Here is a 20742-nt window from a genome sequence, read left to right on the forward strand (position 1 = left end):
CACCTCCTCCTCCCTCCCCTTGCGGCCCCAGCCACGGCTCTTACCAGGTTCATGTAAGGTACGAGGTATCCCAGGACAGCAGTAGCGATCCCAAAGGCCCAAATCCTATAGGTCTTCCTCCGGAAAACCCTCAGGTTGAAATACTTGCGGGTCTGGGCCCAGCACTGCTGCCTCACGCTCCGGCTGCCCAGCTTGTCGTGCCCGTCGTGCTGAGGGTCACAAGAAGGCGTCAGGATGGGCCGGTAGGTCATGGCCAAGAAGATCTGGATGAACATTAAGGCACTGAGTACTTGGAAAGTGTGTGCCAGCCCGATGGCACCCCCGACCATCTTCAGGAAGAAGGGGAGCGGCACGGAGATGAGGCAGCTGCCCCCGGCCACGATGCCGTTGGCCAAGCCCAGGCGGCGCTTGAAGTAGTGACCGAGGATGACCAGCGAGGGCTGGAAGGCGAAGGAGCTGCCACAGCCAAAGAGGATCCCGTAGGTGAAATAACGAACCTCCAGGGACCTGGTGGGAGCAAAACACACGGGAGTGGGTGTGGAGAGGCTTGCAGCTGGTCTGTGGGCCAGAGAGGGTTAATGAATAAGGGTTATGGAAAGGGATTCTATCAAAGCCGTTGGCCTGGAGACTGGGAAAGAAAGGAGGAGATAAGCAGAAGAAAACCTGCAGCTGGGAGAAGTATTTTTAGAAAAGTCTCGTGAAAAACAGAGGTGGAGATGGTTTTTACACCAATGAACGTTATGTTGATCTATTGTAACCAATGAACAAAGTGTAAACTTTGTAGAGTGTATAAAAGACAGCTAGCTGTTGCAATAAATGGGATATTAGCCCTCTGAAATGCAGTGTGTGTATTTGTGTGTCGTGCCTGCCTCAACAGCAACAAGTGGGGATGCGAGGCACAGGTGAGGAAGCCTCCTCCCCCACAAAGATCTGGGTCTCACACACCACAGGTGCTGCACTGTCTGACCTCCAGGAGCTTATTCCCTCACCAAAGCAGGGATAATCCTCGCCTTACAGCTGGCACATGAAACCTTCAGCAAAATGAAGTGTAGCTGGGAAGTGCTTTCTGCCTCCAGGAGAAGGCAGCAGCCAACGTGGCCTCCTCGGGAAGCTGACCTTACTTCAATGGTTTTTAAATTACAGCAAACAAGATTTTCTAAGGTAGGGATGGTGGGATATTTTTAGCTAGAAATCCTTCTAATTTTTCCACTGAAAGGACTAATTGAAAACATTCTGTGCCCAGTGTTTGGAAGCAGAAGGCACCAGCCCTGCTGGTTGTGGCATGCAGGAAGGAAACGTGGTGTTTCTGCCCAGGCTCCAGGCTGGTTAATTAAGTTCTTCTTCTTTAAGCTCCTCTGGGAGCTTAAATTAGACAGCTAATAGATCTCATTTATACCTTACATTGGTGGCTGCACTCGAGGAGGGAGTGAAGTGGCTGCTCTACAGAGCAGATGGAGAGTCCTGAGAGCCCTCGGAAGGAGCTGCTTCCCAATTTTCCCAACAGAGGCAGCTGCCAAAGCAGCCTGGATTTAGGCAGCACACACAACCTGTTGTGTTTCTCTCCGCATGAAGAAATTTTTTTTCTTCATCCCCATGCCATACATCCAGCTGCAAAGGTCTGCCATGGAATACTGCCTGGGAGAAAAGTGTGAGGAAAACCTTTGGGCAGCTCAGGGTGTTGTACAAGCAGGGTCTGTGCTCCAACCCTCGGAGCAAGACTGAATGCTGCTCCCAAAGCAAGTGAGGAGACAGCAGCCCACATCTACCAGAGCAGCTGGAAGTTGGGAAAACCTTTACAAGCACATCATTCCTTCCATTACACGCTCATCCCTCCAGCCTGCCAAGCAGAAAGCAGAACACGGTCGCCGTGCCTGACTCCATGACAAATGACTATCATGAAAGGCAATTTCCATCCACTCCAGAGCAAAACCACATCAGAAGCCCCCTCTGTGGGAGCCAGGCAAGCAGCTGGGCCTTGTGGGCCATGCCTGACCTCCCACACACCAGCCCTGGCCTGGGCACAGCAGCCCTGGTGCTGCAGCTAAGCTGACGTGTGGGATAAGTGGAGACAAATGCCACAGTTCCCATCTGCTCCCTGGTGATGCTCAGACAGCCCTGCTTGAGGCAAGGGCTCCTTTCAGTCATGCTTCTTAAAGAGCCAGGATTTCCCAGCCTGCTCACTGGGAATCAGCCAGCTGGGAAGGGTGGCATCGTCCCCTCGGATTGTCAGGGTGCCAGTGGATCATTGTTTCTCCTGGGATAAGGAGGTCTCCCTCCATCAGCCTCCTCTTGCTTCCAGCTCTCAGTGGGAGCAGCCCTGATTTCATCCTTGCTGGCAGAAGTTTGGGGGATCCCTCTGTGCAGGAGTAACTGGGCAGAAATTGGGGAGGGGAAGGAGAAGCAGATGGAGAGGGACCCAACCCTCCCTTAGAGAACATTGAGTGCAGAGGAGGAGGGCACTGGGGGCATGTGAAGACAGCTCTGCTGAGCTGGCCTCCATCTCCCATTCCTCATGCTAAACCAGCCCCCTTAAACTGGAGGGAAGCCATGCCTTAACTGAGATTTCTCTTTTCTTGAGACCACACAAGGTCTCTGGTGGCTTGAGCTGGGTACAAGTGCAGGTGACACCTCAGAGCAAGGCAGCAGAGAGGAAAAGCTTCCATTGACCCCATCCAGCCTCCCCCAGAGCTTTGCTTTTTGGCATATTTGGTTTCTTTAGTGGTTTTTATACAAAATTCCCAATGTTTTGAGGCAAGAGGCACCAAGCCAGGTGCTGGGGTCTCGCCACGCAGTCTTGGTGGCTCAGAGGGTTTTTGGAACAGCTCAGTGCAGTGCTGGGAACTGCTGCTCCTCCATTTGGACAAAACAAACCCATTTTAGAGAAACCAGGAGATAAAGGAGGGGATGAGCCTTGATCCAGCTCTGCCTGAGCCCACCAAAGCCAGTCCTTGTATCACAGGGGAATCACCTCCAGCTGCAGCAGAGGGACTTGGCAGGAGGGGCCAAAAAAAAGCTTCTCCATTGTTCTGGGAGAGCTGGAGCCACAAGCCCCGAATTTCAGGAGCAGCACCATCCGGATGGAGCTCTGCCAAATCCCAGAACCTCGCTGCTCTTCCTCCGGCCCTGCTGGGCTCTGCCATAGCAGCTTCCCTCGCTGTGGTCCAGCTGCACAGGGGCTCCTTTCTCCCTTAAAAAGGCAGCCAGAGGAACGTGGTCCAAGAGTGAGAGGCAGGAAATGGGGATTTCAGTCCTGTAGCTCTCCTGGAAATGATATTCCTCTCTGCTTGTAATGTTTGATTTTTTTTTTGAAGCCCAACACAACAAGCCCCTGGCAGCGGTCTGGTCTCACGAGCTCTTTTTCTTCATATAAACATTTTACAACAGAGGGGGGAGAAAAGTGCAAGCTCTGTTGATTAAAAAAGCAGGATTACATGGGGAGCTCCAGTGATCTGCATCCCAGGGCACAGCTTCCCTCAGGACCCTCTGCACCTTCTGGAAGCACAAAGGGTGGCACCCAAGGGGGAAGCTGCAAAGAGTGGTTCCTTCCACCATGGTTTTAGCAACCCAAAAATCCCATCTGCAATTGGTCACAGTCCTGGGGGCTTTGCCTGGGGATCAGAAGTGATCCCCACTCCCATCATGATCCCACTGATGAGGGCCTGGGGATCCAGGGAAACAGGGTTGGGACGAGCACAGGGGTCTCACTGACCAGGAGGAGCACAGCACGGGCAACTCGCCCTCTGGAAAACTGGTGAGTATTTGCTTTGCAAGCCCACTCCTTGAAGCATTTTAATTAAAACAATATTGATTTTAACTGAAATCCAACCCAAAGCAATGTTTTTATTCAGAAAAAGTGGGGCAAATGTAGCTTTGGAGGTGTCTCCATGGAGCCACTGAGACTGTGTTTAATAAGTGTCACATAAATTACCCCAGAGGTGACCTCTTTTTGCTCCCACAATGATTCCAACCCTGATTTCTGGGCTGGAAAGACACACAAGGTACACCTGCCATCCAAATATACATTGGCCAGTGCCTGCCAGCAGAAATTCATGGCATGGGATCAGGCATGGAAAACAAGGAGCAGCAGTGGCCCTGCTCTGCCGCAGACACACGAGCCAGGGCAGGAACACCACAAACTGCTCCAAACCCTGTCTGCCTTCCCCTCCCTGTCTGCCCTGCACAGAAACTCCCCCTTAGCTTAGTAATCCACCAAATATTATTTTAAGCATTAATTTACTTTCAGCACCAAATGTGAAAACGGTTGCAAAGGAGAATGGTTTTCTCTGGAGCTGCTCGTGAGAGGCACACCAACCTCTCCTGCTGTTTTAAAGATCAAATGAGGGACCTGAGTGCTGAAATCCCAGAAAATACAGTGCCTTGACTGAGGAAAATTCACTCTCTTTTCACCTAAGGACACCGGGTTCAGTTTGGAGGGGAACAGGCTGAGCACACGTGGGTTTGGGGATGCCAGGACACCTCTCACACGGATGGGAACCACCTGCTTTGGCCCCAGAGGCAGCAGCAATGTGTTGGCAGGGGGTTTGCAGGGAGGAAGAGGAGCTCTCCGAGGAGCTGGGTGTCCCCTGCACAGCCTTACTTGGTGAAGGAGCTGCAGAGGAGCCCGACGAAGGCGATGGTGGCCCCCATGGCCGCCGTGGTCCTGCAGCCGATCCGGTCGGTGAAGATGCTGACGATGGGAGAGCAGAAAAAAATCATTCCCATGGCCAGGGAGCCGACCCATGCTGGGGAGAGAGAGGAGAAAGGTGATGGTCAGGGTGGGACACCCAACAGGGGCAGTGGGGAATCAACCAGGGACCAAGCACAGCTTTGAAGGTGTCTTGGCAGAGAGGGAGCCCCATCACACAGTTAATTAACAGTGTTAAGTGCTATTAATTAACAGTCCAGCTCATAAATGACACAGAGACCTGGTGGCACCATGGATGGTTGGAGTGTGGACAGGTTTTCCTTGCATTGCTCCCTCTTGGGTTCCTGTGTCCCAGGGAAAGCACCAACACTTTCCAAACAACCTTTGCTGTGCCCCACTGATGCCACTTCCATCAGGAATCTCCACAGCCAAAAGTCCCCTGAGCTCCTCCGAGCCCTTTGCTCCCCAGCTTTGGCTCAGGAGAGTTTCCCATCCTGACTTCCAGCCCTGCATTCCCAGGGAAACACTCACCCACCCCTCCCTCACTCCCCAGAGTCAGCACCCCTCACCTTCCCCCTCCCCATGGCCAGACTGCAGCTGAGCTGGTGGAGACACACGTTTATCCCTGGTTAAATTCCCCCCCTGACCTTGCCAGGCAATGCCCAAGTGGGACCATCATGTCCTGTCTCCTTCCAGGCCACTCTGGAGAAAACCACTGTCTGTCTGTCTGTCTGTCTGTCCATCCTTTTTTTCCCGAAACTTTAATTATTCACAGTTTTTTTTTTCAGCCCATCATAGAACCGTTAAGGTTAGAAAAGCTTTTTAAGATCCTCAAGTCCAACCATTCCCCCAGCACTGCCAAGCCCAGCACTAACCCATGTTCCCAAGGGCCACATCCACATGGCTTTTAATTCCCTCCAGGGACAACGATTCCATCACTGCCCTGAGCAGCCTGTGCCAGTGTTTGACCAGGCTTTTAGTGAAGAAATTTTCCCTAATATCCAACCTAAACCTCTCCTGGCATAACTTGAGGCCATTTCCTCTTGTCCACCATCTTCTCCCTGCCCTCCACCTTCTCCTTCTAGTGGTTTATGTGACTATTTTGGGGAGGAAATGTAGGATTTCAAGAAAAGCAATGTGGTAAGGAAAAGAATTTCAGTTCTAACAGCTCTGAGGAGAAGCAAGAATTCCCTTGGGTGGTGTGTGGGGGCAGAGCAGGACGGACAAAGGGACAAGGGGCCCCCAGCCCTACCTGGCACCAAAGTGGGGGGGACCTCCTGGAGCATCTCCAAGTTCCAGGTGCCAGCTCTGGGCTGCCAAGCCCCAAGGCATGTGGTCCTTTTACCTTTTTTTTACCTCTTTCAGTGTTTGGTGGGGTTTTTTTGTTTGATTTATTTTTTTACACAAGCCAAGGGCTCTCCAAACCTTTTCATCACAGCCCTGTATAAAAACAGCCTCATGGTCCTTCCAGAGCTGTGAGATCTTCAAAAAATAGCCAGGTCCCGATTAAAAGCAAATCCCAGCTAGAGAACAGCCTCTCCAACCTCTGCCTTTCACAAAAGGACCACACAAAGAAGCCCTCCCCAGGCTGGGAAGAGCTGACCCTTCCAAATTAATTATAAGTTCACAAGGACCCAATTTACTTCAAAATCTTCCTTAATAAATGCAGAGTGGGGCAATAAAATGAAAAGCAAGGGTTGTGCAGGAACCTCGTGGGACTGGCTGGGCTCTCATCTCAACTCCAGGCAAAAAGACTGGACAGGGGAAGGGAGAGGGAGAGGACCCCCGTCTCCAGCTGATTTTCTTGGTTATAAACACAAGGCACAGTGTAACGAAAGTCCCTCTAATAGGATTAGGTGGCACAGATCCAAAGAGCCGTCCAAAAGAGCTCCGAGAGGGGGTGAGGGGTGGGAGCCACGCCAAGATGGGAAAGGCTCGTTAAATTGGATAATATACTTCCAGAAATGTTCCTTCTACTCCAGCCAAGGCAGTAAAACGTTAGATGGCCCCGTCATGTTTGAAGTTTGTTATTTTTGGAAATTACTTTAAGAAACGCGGAAATAAAAGCATAAAGCGAAGTATTAAATTTAAAGGGCCAGATTCGGATCTTAATAACCCGGGGATTTACATGCAAATAGGCAGGATCAATCTCTGGCCCCAAAAATGCACACTCACCTGCAGAGATCAAAGCAAACCCAGGGCAGGAGGCTCAGCAATGGGTGCTTAAAAGCTCTTCCAGCTCTGGGTTTGTAAAAAGGAGATATCTCTCAATTAAAATTGGTGAACACACCAAAAAAAAAAAAAAGAAAAAAAAAAAGAAAAAAAAAAAGAGTCCTGTGGCAAATTGCTCTACCTTAGAGAAAGGGCTTACCACAAGCAATGAATAAAAATAGGCTTGGGGAAGAACATCCAGTTAAAATTAGTAAGAACAATAGCCTCACTTCCAGAGCGGGGTTTTGTCTTCCCAGCGCTTCCCAGCGAAGCCCCGGGAAGCCGGGAGGGCTGGGCGAGCTCCAGCGCTGGAAGGAAACCTCGGCAAAATCTGGGGGCAGGAGAAAAAAAAAAACCACCTCGGTGCAGGCTCAGATCCCGGCAGGATCCCCACCAAAACACCCCCAGAGAGTGGGGTGAGCAGTTCTCCCCCCTGGTTTATCCCCAGTGATCTCCTGGGTTTGGGGCAAGGATGGAGGAAAGGCACGGCAGAAAAGAACAAGGTGGGGAAGAAATGGAGTTCAGGTGAAGCCTAACCCCAAACCCATCCCTTTGGGCATAGTCCTTGGATAATTCCAGGGAAAAATGGGTTTATTTGGGGCAATCTGTGGTATTGAAGTTTCTCCTGGACTTTGCTGGATGTGAAGGGCAGAGGAAACCAGGCAGGGCTCAGCACCTTCCCTCCTACAGCTTTTACAGAAGTTACCTCTTGATTTGAAGCCACGGGAGAAAAAAAAAAAAGGGGGGGGCGGAATTTTCTCTTCTGATTTCCAGAGGATTTGGATGGGATGTTAATTCCCAGCCTGGCCACACCTCCCACCCTCTGTGGCTGATAAGCTGGGTGAGATATGGAAACACACAGACAAGCCCCCACATGAGGCACAGAGTCTTATCAAGCTGGTCCTAAAAGAAGCTGTGGAGGGAATCCAGCTGAGGATGGGGCTGGAAGGAGCTCAGGAGCTGGCAGAACTTTGACAGGGATCGGGTTAAGACTTGATTGTGTTTTAGGGTGCTGGGAGTCCAACCAGCTCCTGGGAGCACCAGCTGGAGGGGCTGGTTTGGGAGCTGGGTGCCATGGGGGGACCTGGCTGGTGACAGGGGTGTCTTGACAGGAATAACTTGATAGATGACATGCAAGAGATGTCTTGACAGAAACACAAAATTTTTCTGTTTCAGAAACAGAGAAACCATATTTTTAGATTAAAAAAAAAAAAAAAAGGCATGAAAGCAATGAAAGAACTCTGGCTTTGGTGAGGGGAAGTGACTTCTGATTTGGGGGTTGCTGATACTAGAGGTGACTCCAGGTGTGTTGTCCCTCCCTGACAGCCACCTCTCTGCTTGGCACTGAGAGCCACACCCAGCCCAGACCTGTCCATCCCACCCTGCTCCCACCACAGCCCCTCCTGAAGGGATTGAAGGAGTAGCTGAGGAGCCAGGACCCCTCCAGGGCACACACCCTGCTCCAGGGGGCTGGGGGACAGCACCAGCCCCAGCTGCCACCTACAGAACCCTGGTGGCCCTAGGGATGCTCTGGGGTAAGGGAAGAGCGCAGTGTGGGGCTGGTGCTGCTTTGCTGGAGCAGAGTTGTTGACCAAGGAGAACATTCCACCAAAGGGGAAAGCTCCAGATAAAACTCCACAAATTCTTCCTTCCCACCCTGACATAACAAAGGCAGCCAATCTGCTGGCCCGTGGCTGATCCAAAGCCATGTGGCCTTCAACATGGACAGGGAATGCACTGGTTGAAGATCTCCAAGGGGAAAAGTGATTCAGGGGTTTAGGAGATCACAGAATCATAGAATCAGAAGGGTTTGGGTTGGAAGGGACCTTAAAGATCATCCAGTTCTACCCCCTGCCATGGGGAGGGACACCTTCCACTATCCCAGATTGCTCCAAATCCCATCTAACCTGGCCTTGGACACTTCCAGCTGTTGCAATAGCAGGGCCAGGATGATCCATCCTCCCCAGCACCCCTCACCCTGGGTTCAGGGCAGAGTGAAAACTGGTGAGGGGACCCATTTGCCCACCAGCCCAATAACACCAAGCTGTGCCCACAGTGGAGGAGGGACCAGGAATGCTTTGGTCACCTTCTCCTCCTCCTACCAGTGGATGACAAAGCTCCTGTGGCAGAGGAGGACGGGCACAAGGGGGTTGGGGGGCTCAGCTCCCCCTGCAGAGGGGTTGGTGATGCTGAGGGGTCCCTGAGCACCCTGTCTGTGTGTTCATGGTGAGCAGGGCCCCCATGGTCAATCCAGGTGGTCCCACCTGGATACCAGAACTTTCTTTCCAGCCAGACCATCCAACAGGATGACAAACTTCTCCTGTTGCTGGCATTTTCCTAAGCAGAAAAAGGTTTCTGAGAGCAGAGCAAGGTAGGAGCAGGAAGGTGAGAAAGGAAGAAAATCTCCCCACTCTGAGACGCAGATCCAAACCCCGCCGGTATTTAGCTCATTGTTCCAAAAAACATCATTAAAAAATCAGAGCGCAGCACTTGAAGCCAAACCCATTTGTTCCTTTAAAACCAAATCTCCAGGGAGAGGGGAGGAAGGGACGTCGCTCTCAGCTGTGCTTCCCCGCTGACCCAAATACCCCTGGCTGGAGGGATCAAGGGCCAGGAGGTGACCTCAGATCCGCCACTGGAGGAAGTGTCTTCCCTCGCTTCCCGCGGCTTCTCCCGCTCGCGCCGCGCAGCTGGGACAGGGTGGCTGCTGGAGAGGATGGGGACAAGATGGACAGGGCCACCTTCCCCAGGCACCTGGCATTTCACAGAATTCACAGAATTCACAGAATCACCGGGTTCGAAGAGACCTTCGAGATCATCGAGTCCAGCCCAGCCCTAACACCTCACTCAGACCATGGCACCCAGTGCCACATCCAGGCTTTTTTCCAACACATCCAGGGATGGTGACTGCACCACCTCCCTGGGCAGACCATTCCAGTACTTCATCACTCTCTGTGAAAAACTTTTTCCTGATATCCAACCTAGTTTTCCCTTGATGCAGCTTGAGACTCTGCCCTCTGGCTCTGTCAGTGCTGCCTGGGGAAAGAAACCAACCCCAACTGACCACAGCCACCTCTCAGGAGCTGTACAGAGTGATAAGGTCACCCCTGAGTCTCCTTTTCTCCAGGCTGAATAACCCCAGCTCCCTCAGCCATTCCTCACAGGGTTTGTGTGCCCCTCCCCAGCCTCGCTGCCTCCTCTGGACGTGCTCCAGCATCTCAACGTCCTCCCTAAACGGAGGGGACAGAACTGGACACAGCACTCAAGGTGTGGCCTCACCAGTGCTGAGGAGAGGGGAAGAATGACCTCCCCTGTCCAGAGGAGACACTAGGCAAAGATAATTCACTTCCTGCACCTCTCCTATAAGAAATAAATCACTTTTTAACTCGCTAAGGCACAGGGAAGCTCTGCTGTTGTGACAAATCTCGCTGTGCATCTTCACAGCCCTCCCAGCCCTACCTGGCTCGATTTTTGGAAGCCCAGGCAACCTCGTGGTCATTCCCAGGCAGAGGCTGTGGGGGAGCACCAGCTGTGCCCCCGTGGGTGGGACTCCCACGGCACATCTGGAGTGAAAACCAAGCAGCTGTTTCATCTCGTGCCCTTCCAGAGCCGTTTGCGTCATCCCCTTGTGCTCTCAAAGTGAAGCCTGAGCCGCTCCCAGCAGCTCAGCCCCATGTGCTCAACACCCCCCGCAGGCTGAGCTGGTCCCAGCATGGATGGTCAAGGCTTAAATAAAGGCAGATGCAAAAGTCAGAGCTGAGGAAGCCACCACGATGCACGGTGGGATGGGGAGAGTGAGCTGGAGAGCAACTGAACCGAGCTGAGGAGTTTGAAACCAAAGATGTGGAACCCCAAATTGTACCTGGGGAGCACCAAATTGTACCTGGAGAGCTCTAAATTGAACCAAACTGAAGCTGAGAAGCACCAAAATGGCCCAAAATAAAGTTGTGGAACTCCAAACTGAAGATGAGGAGCCCCAAACCAAAGCTGGGGAACCCCAGACTGAACCTGGAGAGCACCAAATTGACAAACCAAAGATGGGGAGCACCAAACAGAAGATGAGAGGCCACAAACTGAAGCTGTGAAGCCTCAAACCGAAGCTGAGGAACATCAAACTGAACGTGGGGAGCACCAAACTGAGACTGAGGAGCTGCAAACTGAAGGTGAGGAGCCCCAAACCAACACCAGGACACACCAAACTGATGCTGAGGAGCCTCAAAATGATGATGAGAAGTCTCAAACCGAAGCTGGGGAGCACCAAACTGAAGCTGTGGAGTCACAAAGTGAAGCTGGGGAGCACCAAACAAGGCTGAGAAGCTGTGGAGCCCCAAATTGATGCTGAGGAACCCAAAACTAAGGCTGGGGAGCACCAAACTGAAGCAGCCAGGCTCCTCTGGATAGGAGCTGGTGGTGGCAGGGCATTATGGTGGCAGCCACTGTGCATCACGTGCAGCTCAAAGCCAGCTAAACTCATTAATTGTATAGCAAGCCCTGCTTGGTACCATACCCTAAAGCTTCAGAACAAAGTCCTCCTTTATCAGGTTTGGCTGATTTCTCCCTCCCCACTCCCCCCTCTTTTGAAAACAATTCCACAACAGCCTGAAAATTGGAATAAATGGAATTATTCAGAGGAATTATTCAAGGCCAGGTCTGGCTAAAGACCCTTTCAGTGCCCTGCTCATGGTGGTATTAGGAGAGGGTAAGGAAATATGTGAATGCTGTACAAGTGGAAGCTCCTGTCATTGTGCCATGATCCCATGGCCATGGATAAGGCAACAGCTTCCCAGAGATCAGACCCAGCAAGTGTCAATCCAGCCTTTGCCATGGGGGAGTTTTAAAACATCAATTTTGAACTGGTTCAGGAGCACAGAGCCCGGGAGCAGAGCAGGCTGGGAATGTACTTTGCTTTAAAAACCCCACCACACCTCTCCTGATTGTTTCTCTCTGCCTCCCCTCATTCTCAAGGATGCAGGGGACTTTTAAGAGACGATGCCCAGGCCACCTCCTGTAACCTCCAAGTGACAGATCTCAGCTTATGTGAGAGAAAAGTCCCAGAATGAGCTGCCCTGTGGCCACGCTAAGTAGAGATGGAGACACATCTGTGGTTTTGCTTGGCAAGCAGCAGGCACGGAGAAACCCCAGGTTTGCCTGGGGTTCCTGCTCTCAACATCTCAGAGAAACTCAGTCCCAGCCACATTTTGTATCTATTTCATTCCAAACCCATAAAACTCGAGCCTGGCTAGAGCAAAATGGTGTTAGAGCTGGTTTCTGGGCTGCATCACATCCTCCCCATCCACAGCCTCAGCCTTGGAGGCTCCAGAGCTGGTCCAGAAATGCAAATTCTTGTGAAATCCGTCCAAAAGCAACAAGGCAGCATGTGCTCTGCAGCTGAAACCCACCATGTGCCCAGGCTGGAGTTTTCTTCCCAGCACTCCACTCCACAGGCCAGGAAGGTTTTTCTTCTCTGCGTCGCCTCTGGCTTGCAATTTTTGAGGGATGATTCACCTACCACACACTAAAGTTACCCAACAAACAGGAGCTGCAGCTCCTCAACGTGGGCCACGTCCCATCCAGACGTCTTTCCATGACCTACACACCCAAGGAGGCCGAGGATCTTGTTACTCCAAGCTCTCCTGGTGGCGTGTGAGTCCAAGGGATGTTGGGTTGGACCATGTTTGCCCATGTCCCATCTCCCTGGGTGACAGCCCAGGGCTGTCTTGGCACTCAGCTGCTGTTTGGGCAGAACCAGTGCCTTCCTGCAGCTCCTGCCCAAATGAACTGGCAAAGACTCTTCAGCACTGGGAGGGGGGAAGATAAATCCTGGGGACGAGCATCTCCCCCCTTGACTGTGCTGTCAAACACCTTGCCAGCCCCTGGCTGTGTTTTCATCCAGCAATTTTACGAAAAACAGAAAAGTTCCATTTTAATTGGTGAAAATTCCCTCCTCCCACCCGCGGAGCACCAATCTGTAATTAGCCTTTCATGTAAAACGATGTTTATTCCTGACGGAGTTTATCTTGGCACAAACACACGCTCTGAAATGTGCACACATTTGAAGATTCAAACCCTGCATTTAATTCTCTATCTGCTTGTTAATCCTCATTGTTCCCAAGCCCCTTTTCAAAACACACCCACAGGGAGAAGAAAGTATTTTTTTATATATGTACATAAAAACCTCCTTCCAGCATCAGGACGAGCAAGGCACCAGCCCAAGGTCCGGCTGCCCCTGGATCCCAGAGCTCTTCCAAATACACAGACCAGACCTCCTGATTTTATCCATCTTCCCCTTGCTTTAATGCACATTTTTCTCCCCAGCTGTGATGCCCCTCCATGTTCTCCCTGCAATACAACTGAAGGATGGGAGCCCTGAAGTGGGAGGATGGGGGAAGCACCACGGGGAACCCAGCAACAGCACCCAGCTCTGTTCTGGAGAGCCAGCCCTCAGCGGTGGAAGGCAGAACCCAAGTCTCATGACTCCTGGGCTTAATGTGGAGTGATTTGGGATTTACACTCTCACAGGAGTAGCAGCCACGTCTCCTAACACAGCAGCTTGAGGCTGGACCAGCAGCCCCCAGGGTCTGCCAGCTGGGACTGGGTGACCAGAGCAGATCAGATCCTTCCCCTCTGTCCAGCTCCAGGTGCAGGTGACAGTGAGAGCCCAACAGGGGCTCCTGAGTGGCTGCTCCAGGTTCTCCCATTTCCAGCAGGGCAATAAATACAATATCCACTTTACAAAATGAAAGGGACAACAAAGGTTTGGGATCAGGGACAGGGGCAGTATCAGGGTTGTATTTACGGTCTGGATTAGGATCTAGGTCAAGGTTAGGGTCTGGGTTAGAAATCTGGTTTAGGGTCAAGGTCAAGGGACATTGCTCTCCCCAGCCCAATGCATCCTGGTGGGTTGGGGTTTCCTCCAGGCTCCTCACCCTGTGTTTTTGGGGAAAGAGTTCCCAGTGCTGAAGCCAGGCAGGTTCCAAGCTGATGGCAATGATTAACTCTGTGGGACACTGTGGGTCAGCTCTGGCCCCAGACACCGACTGCTGCACGTCCAAAGCTCTCAGCCTTTGGAAAAGCCATGACCTGACCAAACTTCACTGGGCTTTGGCTATGATTAACCTCCTGCAGTCACTGGTGCAAGGTCACAAAGCCTGGGAACAGCTCAGCACTTCCACCCTGCCATGGCCATCCCCTGTTCTCAACTATGAGGTGTGACACCTTCTGCTTCTCCAGCCCAAAATGTGTCATCTCCTTTGAATCCCACCAGGGCCACCTTACGTAAGTGACAGGTTTGTACTGGCAACCAGTTCCTGTAGCCATGGATAACTGGGAGGACCAGGGTGCTGGAGCCTCAGGAATTCAGCCCAGTGCTTCATCTGCTCACAAACAGGGCAGGAGGGATGGATGGAAGGACACGAGCACCACCAGCCCCAGGACTGGGATCAGCCATGGCCAGCCAGCCTTTCCCAGGCTGTGATCCAGGTGAGCGCTGCCACCTTTGGGGGCACACCTGAGAATCCTAAAGGGCTGGACTGTGACTCTGGGAGCAGTCCCTGCCCTGCCAGCTGCCCCATGTGAGTGGCTGCCACAGCTTTTCCCAGCTTTGGCTCCTGGCCAGCCCTGCGATCCACCGGGACACAGAGCTGTGGCTCTGGCCAGAGCAGCTCGGAGCAATGGCAAACCAGGGCTGGCTCACAAGCTGGATGAGGAGCAAAGCCAACAGGGCTCTTCATGCCAGGGTCAGGGGTTCATGGCCCAGGCAGGCACAGAACCCGTGTGCATCCCTACAGGAGCCAGCCCTGATCCACCACTGCATCTCCATCTGCTTGGTGGCATCATACCTGACACACAGGATCCCAAAAATCCCCAGTGTTGCTTCAGGGTGGGAGCACCTGGGGCATCCCAAGCCCTTGGTGCCTTGGGGAGAAGATGGGATGGATCCTGGCCACCAATGCAAGGCAGGTCGGGCCCCACTCCCGAAACAAAGCTGGTGGCCCATGGCTGCTCCATCCTTGTGAAATCGCTGGGCACTCTCTGCCCCCCTCCTGGGCTGTGTTTGGGAACCCTCCTCCCTCTGTGGTGAGACAGGGGTGAGAAAGGATACTTTTTTCCAAGCTGGAAGAGACAGAAAAGTTCCCCTCTTTGCCAAATTTCTCCCAAGCCATCTTCTGTTTCCCATTAACAGCGAGGAGAAGAAGAAACCCCGCGGCCCAGCTCCACGCTCCTCCCTCCACAACTCTCATGGGCACTTGTCAACATCCCAGTAAAAAAAAGGAGAATTAAAGCCATGCAACCTGGCTGGCCATGACCCAGGGACCCGGCGGCGGGTGGAAAACAACCCCCCTGCTCTGCTCTTACATCTCCCCCACGGAAACTTTTCAACTCCAGGCTCTGGCAGGAGCCAAGCTGATCCCAGCTGAATTCCTTCCACTTACCAGCAAATAAATAGCAGCTAAATGAAAGGAAAGAGAAAAACACCCTTTTTTTCAAAGGGGAAAACAAAGAAGTCAGGGAAAATAAATGGAGGCGAAATGTTGGGCTGGTCACAGGCTCATGGAGATCTTTCTCCTTCCCAGTTGGGTACTTGACAGCCTTTCCTTTCAGCTAATTAAGGGATACTCAGAAAGAAAAGTACTGCCAGCCCTTTGCCAGCCCTGAGCATTAGGGAGAGAGTCCCAACAGGCTGGACACCAAACCCAGGAGCCCTGGCACCGGTTTTCAGACAAATAATTGCCACTGCAGGACATCTGCAGCCTTCTCCCAGTCCTGGCAGATTTCTGCACAGCCTTTCCTCTGAACTCTCTGGTGGTGGGCATGTCCAGTCTTGGAATCAAAGAATTATGGAGTTGTTTAGGTTGGAAAAGTCTTTTGAAACCATTGAGTCCTACTGTTAACCCAGCACTGCCAAGCCCATCACTAAACCATCCTTTCAATCCTTCCAGGGTGTTTAATATATTATCTGTACTACCCCTTGACAAGGGCCAGTCTTGAACTCCAAGCATTTCTCCCCACTGACACCTTCCCTGCTGCAAAATTTCCAAGCATCCCTTTGCAACCTGTCCCTCACTGGAGTGAGAACATTTAATTACCTTGATTTGTGCCATTTTGGAGGGAGCTGAAGGCAGTGAGGCACCTTCTGTCCCCTATCAGGAAGTACCCCAGCACTGCACATTCTCCATCCTCCCCTCCACATCTCCCAGTCAGCCTGATCCTTCCCCATTGCCTGGTGAATGAATTGGAGATGGAGATAACATGAAATTGTGTCAGGGCAGGTTTAGGTTGGATATCAGGAAATATTCTTCCCCAGAGGGGGCTGGCACTGCCCAGGCTCCCCAGGGAATGAGCATGACCCCAAGGCTGCCAGAGCTCCAGGAGAGCTGGGACAGGGTGGGATTGTTGGGGTGTCTGCAGGTCTAGAATTGGACTGGGTGATCCTTGAGGGTCTCTTCTAACTCGGGATATTCCAGGATTCTATTTCCTATGAGATGGGCATGAGGATGGTGTGGGAAGAACCAAACCTCCCAAACACCCATCATCCCCAGGATGAGTGAGGCTGGAAGAAAGAATCCCTGTGTTTGTCCCAGTGCCTCTCCACTGGCACTGCTGGCTCTGCCCTGCAGCATCATCTCCAGAGCCACCCCCCAGAACCCTCCAAACTCCTGAGGAAAAAAGTGCTGAGCCTCAGCCCCACTGGAGCAAAAACCCTAAAATGGAGAGGGCTGGGATTCCTCCCCTGTGGCACCTGGGCAGAGCCACCCACCCCAATCTTACCAAAATATTTCAGTTATGTTACTTATTTGCTTTCACCCATCGCAGCCCAAATTTCCTAGAATAAATAAAATCTGCCCATACTCGACAATGCACGGGGCTGGAAATATGAAAGGGAAAATCGTGGTGGCTGCTCCAGGTGCTTTCTGAAAGAAGGCCCCTCCCCAGGCTGTGCCAGGTGGTTTTTGAAGTTGTTTTGCCCCCACAAAGGAGGCAACACCTCCCTCCATGGCCCCTTCCACCTCAGCTCTCCCCCCTGACACACTGGTGTCATTGTCCCAGAGCTCAGCCCCAACCCTCCCATGGCATGAGGGACACGAGGTGATGAGTGAGCACATTGGAGAGCTTCCTTGACTGAGAGAATATATTCAAAAATCAAAATAAATGAAGGAAAGGTGTTTTTAAGCAGGCTGAGCAGAGCCCTGGGGCAGGCACAGTCATCCTGGGCTGACACAGCTCCGTGCTGGAACATCTGGGCTCTTCTCCTGATGCCCATCAGGAATTTATTTCTTGCCCCAACACTGGAGAGTTTCCCCCAGCTCTGCAGCACAGACATCAGAGCCTTTGGATAGAGCTCCTGGAGCCTAAGGAGCAGGAAAAAGATCCCCAGATGACACAACACTTGATCATCATCAAACCAGACACCCAGAGGGCAAGAGAAGGGTAAAATATCCATGTGATTTTAATCTCTTGGAGCTTCCTTACATTAAAGATCACATTTGAAAACAACTGGATATCTCAGAAAAATAGACCAGGCTGTCATTAAGCAAATCCGACCACTAAAGCACAGTGAAAACGAGCAGTATTTTATCTATCTTTTTTTTTAAGCCCAGCAAGAAGCAGGTTACACCCCTTTGCCAACGGGCTGTCACTTTTGGCTGACCTGCTCTCATTTGAAAGTTTTTCAGACGCCGGGTGGCTCCGGGGAAGGGCCAGCCCTGCCCTTCGGTGCTGCAGGCAGGAGGGGAAGAGCCATCCCAGCAGGATGAGCCCCCTGCTCCCCATCCCCATCCCAGCAACCCAGCGCCGAGCCCCTGCCATGGGGATCCGTGATCCATATACATAAATATGCCTGTGTGGATCTATGCACACACTCACATCTACATATAAATTAAAAACCGAGCCCTTGGGGGCTTGAACCCACACGACAGCCACAGGCAGAGCTCCCGTGGAGCCACACAATGTTTAACGAGACCGAGGGGATCTGGGGACAGCCCCAACCACTCCAAGTGCCCCGCTAGGAAAGGGCTCTGAAGGCAGGTGAAACATTAATGTGCTTTCCTGAGGAAATGCCTTCGCTTTTTGCTGCATCAAGGGCTTTGAAATGGGAATAAACAACAGGGCAGGTTAATGAAGGCTTCTGTCAGTTACTGGGTGAGGTTTGGTCATGAGAGTCAGGGTTAAAAGCCTTGCATCCCATCTCTGTGGGCAAGGAGCCTCCTCTTCCTCCCCATGGAAAAATGGCTTTTTGGTAACTACAAAATTACCCCTACAAAATTACCCCTGTCCCTACAGAATTACCCCTGTCCTACAGGTGCCAAGGGTGGGATTGCTGTAGGGAACACACCCCACACCCCCCGTCTTGTTTTCAACTGCCTGAGCTCCCCCCTCACCCGTCCATGCTCAGGGGCAAAGGAAAAGCAGGAGCTGAGATGATGCAGCAGCGTGGAGCTGAAGCCTGCCAGGATTTTGGGGTACGGAGGGATGTGAGGGGTCAGGGACAGCCCTGGAATGCAAAGATCCAAGCACGGGGTGAGTCCAAGCCCTCTGCTCTCCCCAGCAGATCCATGGGGATGTGCTGGAGGACACCAGCCCAGCACCAGGGATGATGTTCCTGAGCTTCATCGCATTCATCATCACATTCCTCAGCCCCTGCAGTGATCCTGGCACGGGCAACCCCTTCCCAAGGGAGCTGGCACACACTCGTGGGTGGCATTAAAGACAGGCAGAGCAGGACAGGGGTGCCGGGTGCCAACAAAGAAGGGAAGAGAGGTGACACCACGGCAAATCCTCACGACAGGGCTGAGCACAGGCAGCCACACATCCCTGTGTGCCACCCTGGGCACGGAGGGCTCCCAAATCCCAACTGCTCCAGCTGAAATTGTGACAAAATTTCCAAGCATTTTCCACTGGCCAGGGACTGACTCTGAGTGGAACAGCAAACACAGACAGCCTGGAGCCGAAACTGTCCCCTAAAAACCCCCGTGCTGCAGCACGGATGCCCCTGGAGAGCGGGGGGCTGGGCATGCAGGACCCTGTGTGCCCCCACACTTGTTTTGAGGTGTCCCTGAAGCTTCAGCTCGCCCAGGAGCTGGGAGAGGCACAGAGGAGGGAGGGAATGTGGGGATGGAGGAGCTGAACCCCCGGCAGTGCCCCTGTCAGCCCTGTCGGGATCACAGGCAGTTTGCAGAGCCAGGGGAGAGGCTCGTTTTTGTCTCTCTGCTAATGAGACTGATACCAGATACTTCTCGTGGAACCAGTCTGACCATCGGGCCGAGCCAAAACTGATTCATTCATAAGAAAATGGGAAAGGAGATCGACTCGTCACCCTGACTAATGGGGAACCCGGCCAACAACCTGCTGCTTCCACACCGGCCCCACATCCTGCTCGCTCGGTTTTTCACCATCTTCCCAAGCTCCAGCGCTCAGGGGAAGCTTTGGCCCCTTTGTCGGGTGATAAAACAGGAGTTATCTGCTGCACAAAGTGCCGGCGCGTGGCCAGCGGCTGGAATGAGCCGGCAATGCCTGGCATTTTGCAACAGCTCGTTCGTGATTCGGAAGCAGAGGAAACATTCAAGCCCTCTGAGACATCGCTTTCCACGCCGCCGCTCTGCCTCGCATCGTCTTCCCAACAGCTTTTAGGGTTGTTTTTTATCTCCGTCCTTCTTCATCCGGCAATAAAAAAATCTAAACAACCGCCTTTGTGGAGTAGAAAAACTCTGCCTGCTGTAAAAACTGTTTTCTGTGGGTTTTATTTTTGCGTCATTTTTGTTTATGAGGCCAGTGGAACACCAACTGTGGCGGGGGGAGGCTGCAGATGGTGGGGCTGGGAACCCTGGGGTTGGAAGGATGCTGTCCCAAGGGAAGGAAACGAGCTCTGCAAAACCAGACTGGGGCTAATCTTATCTCCAGATGGAGATTAGGATGGACCAGCAGGAGTTAACAGCCAGGCACAGGGGTCAGACCAGGACCTGAAGTGCCTCCTCTCCAGGTTCACGCTTTGGTTGATGAACTGAAGCAGGGCAGAGTTTAACAGCTAAAAAAAAAAAAAAAAAAAAAATCTGCCATGATTTCTTAGCTTTGGGCAACACATTGGATTTTATATGAATCTCCCTTAATAAAGGTTCTCTCCTAAAATGCAGATCCCAAGGGAGTTTCAGCTCTCAGTTAAAAGCCTGTGACACCATCACTTACCCCCAGATCACCGAGTTTTTATCACCTGACCCTGCAGACATCAGTACAAGCAAGTCAAAACTTTAGTTCTTGGTGAGAAACCCACTCTGGGTCCTGCAAACCCCCGTTCTCAAGGCAGAAAAGCACCAGCCAGGCCGGTTTGGGTGGGGAAATGCCCCAAATTCTGATACTGGGAGTGCTCAGCCTCCTTGTTGGTTCCACAGGGAGAGTGGAAAACTGGGAGCACGTGAGTCAGAGACAAGCAGAGCTCCGCATATCGCAGCCAATGTCTCTCACCTCTCCCACACCACCCCAGCAGGCTGCAAACGAGTTGCCAAATATAAAATTTTCATTTTCCCGTCTGGGTTCCAGGGCAGTGATTGAGCATTTTGCACGTGACACTGAGAGTGGAAAAGCCTGGTGCAAAGGGCTTTAGGATTTATTCCCAGCTGTGCCTCCCAAGGGCACCCGGGCCCCCAGGATTAGCCCCGTGCCCTCATGCAGCCACGAGTGTGCACCCCACACCTGCTGAGCAGGACAGGAAAAACCTGCAAAGGATGGAAATCTCATTCCCAAGGTGCAAGGGAAAAGCTGTCCACAAAGTTGTTGACAACATCCTCGTCAGTCCTCACCCTTTCCCCTCCCAGGCTGAGTTCTCACCGAGTCTGGAGAAGCTTCCCTGGCATCAGGACAGTCAGCACAGCTTTTGTTTAATGCTGAATTTTCCC

General features: G+C 52.3%; 1 protein-coding gene across 1 annotated transcript in view; it reads right to left on the bottom strand.

Annotated features, from left to right (window-relative positions):
• SLC16A2 (solute carrier family 16 member 2) overlaps positions 1-20742 on the bottom strand; it is a 41182-nt gene that overhangs the window by 9287 nt on the left and 11153 nt on the right. Inside the window, exons 2-3 of the mRNA XM_014877151.2 lie at positions 4598-4742; positions 45-507 (exon numbers count right to left, since the gene is read on the bottom strand). Coding sequence (XP_014732637.2) covers positions 45-507; positions 4598-4742 — 608 coding nt within the window. The remainder of the gene's footprint in view (positions 1-44; positions 508-4597; positions 4743-20742) is intronic.

This window comes from Sturnus vulgaris, chromosome 14, assembly GCF_052056855.1.
Source record: "Sturnus vulgaris isolate bStuVul1 chromosome 14, bStuVul1.hap1, whole genome shotgun sequence".
NCBI classification, from domain to species: domain Eukaryota; kingdom Metazoa; phylum Chordata; class Aves; order Passeriformes; family Sturnidae; genus Sturnus; species Sturnus vulgaris.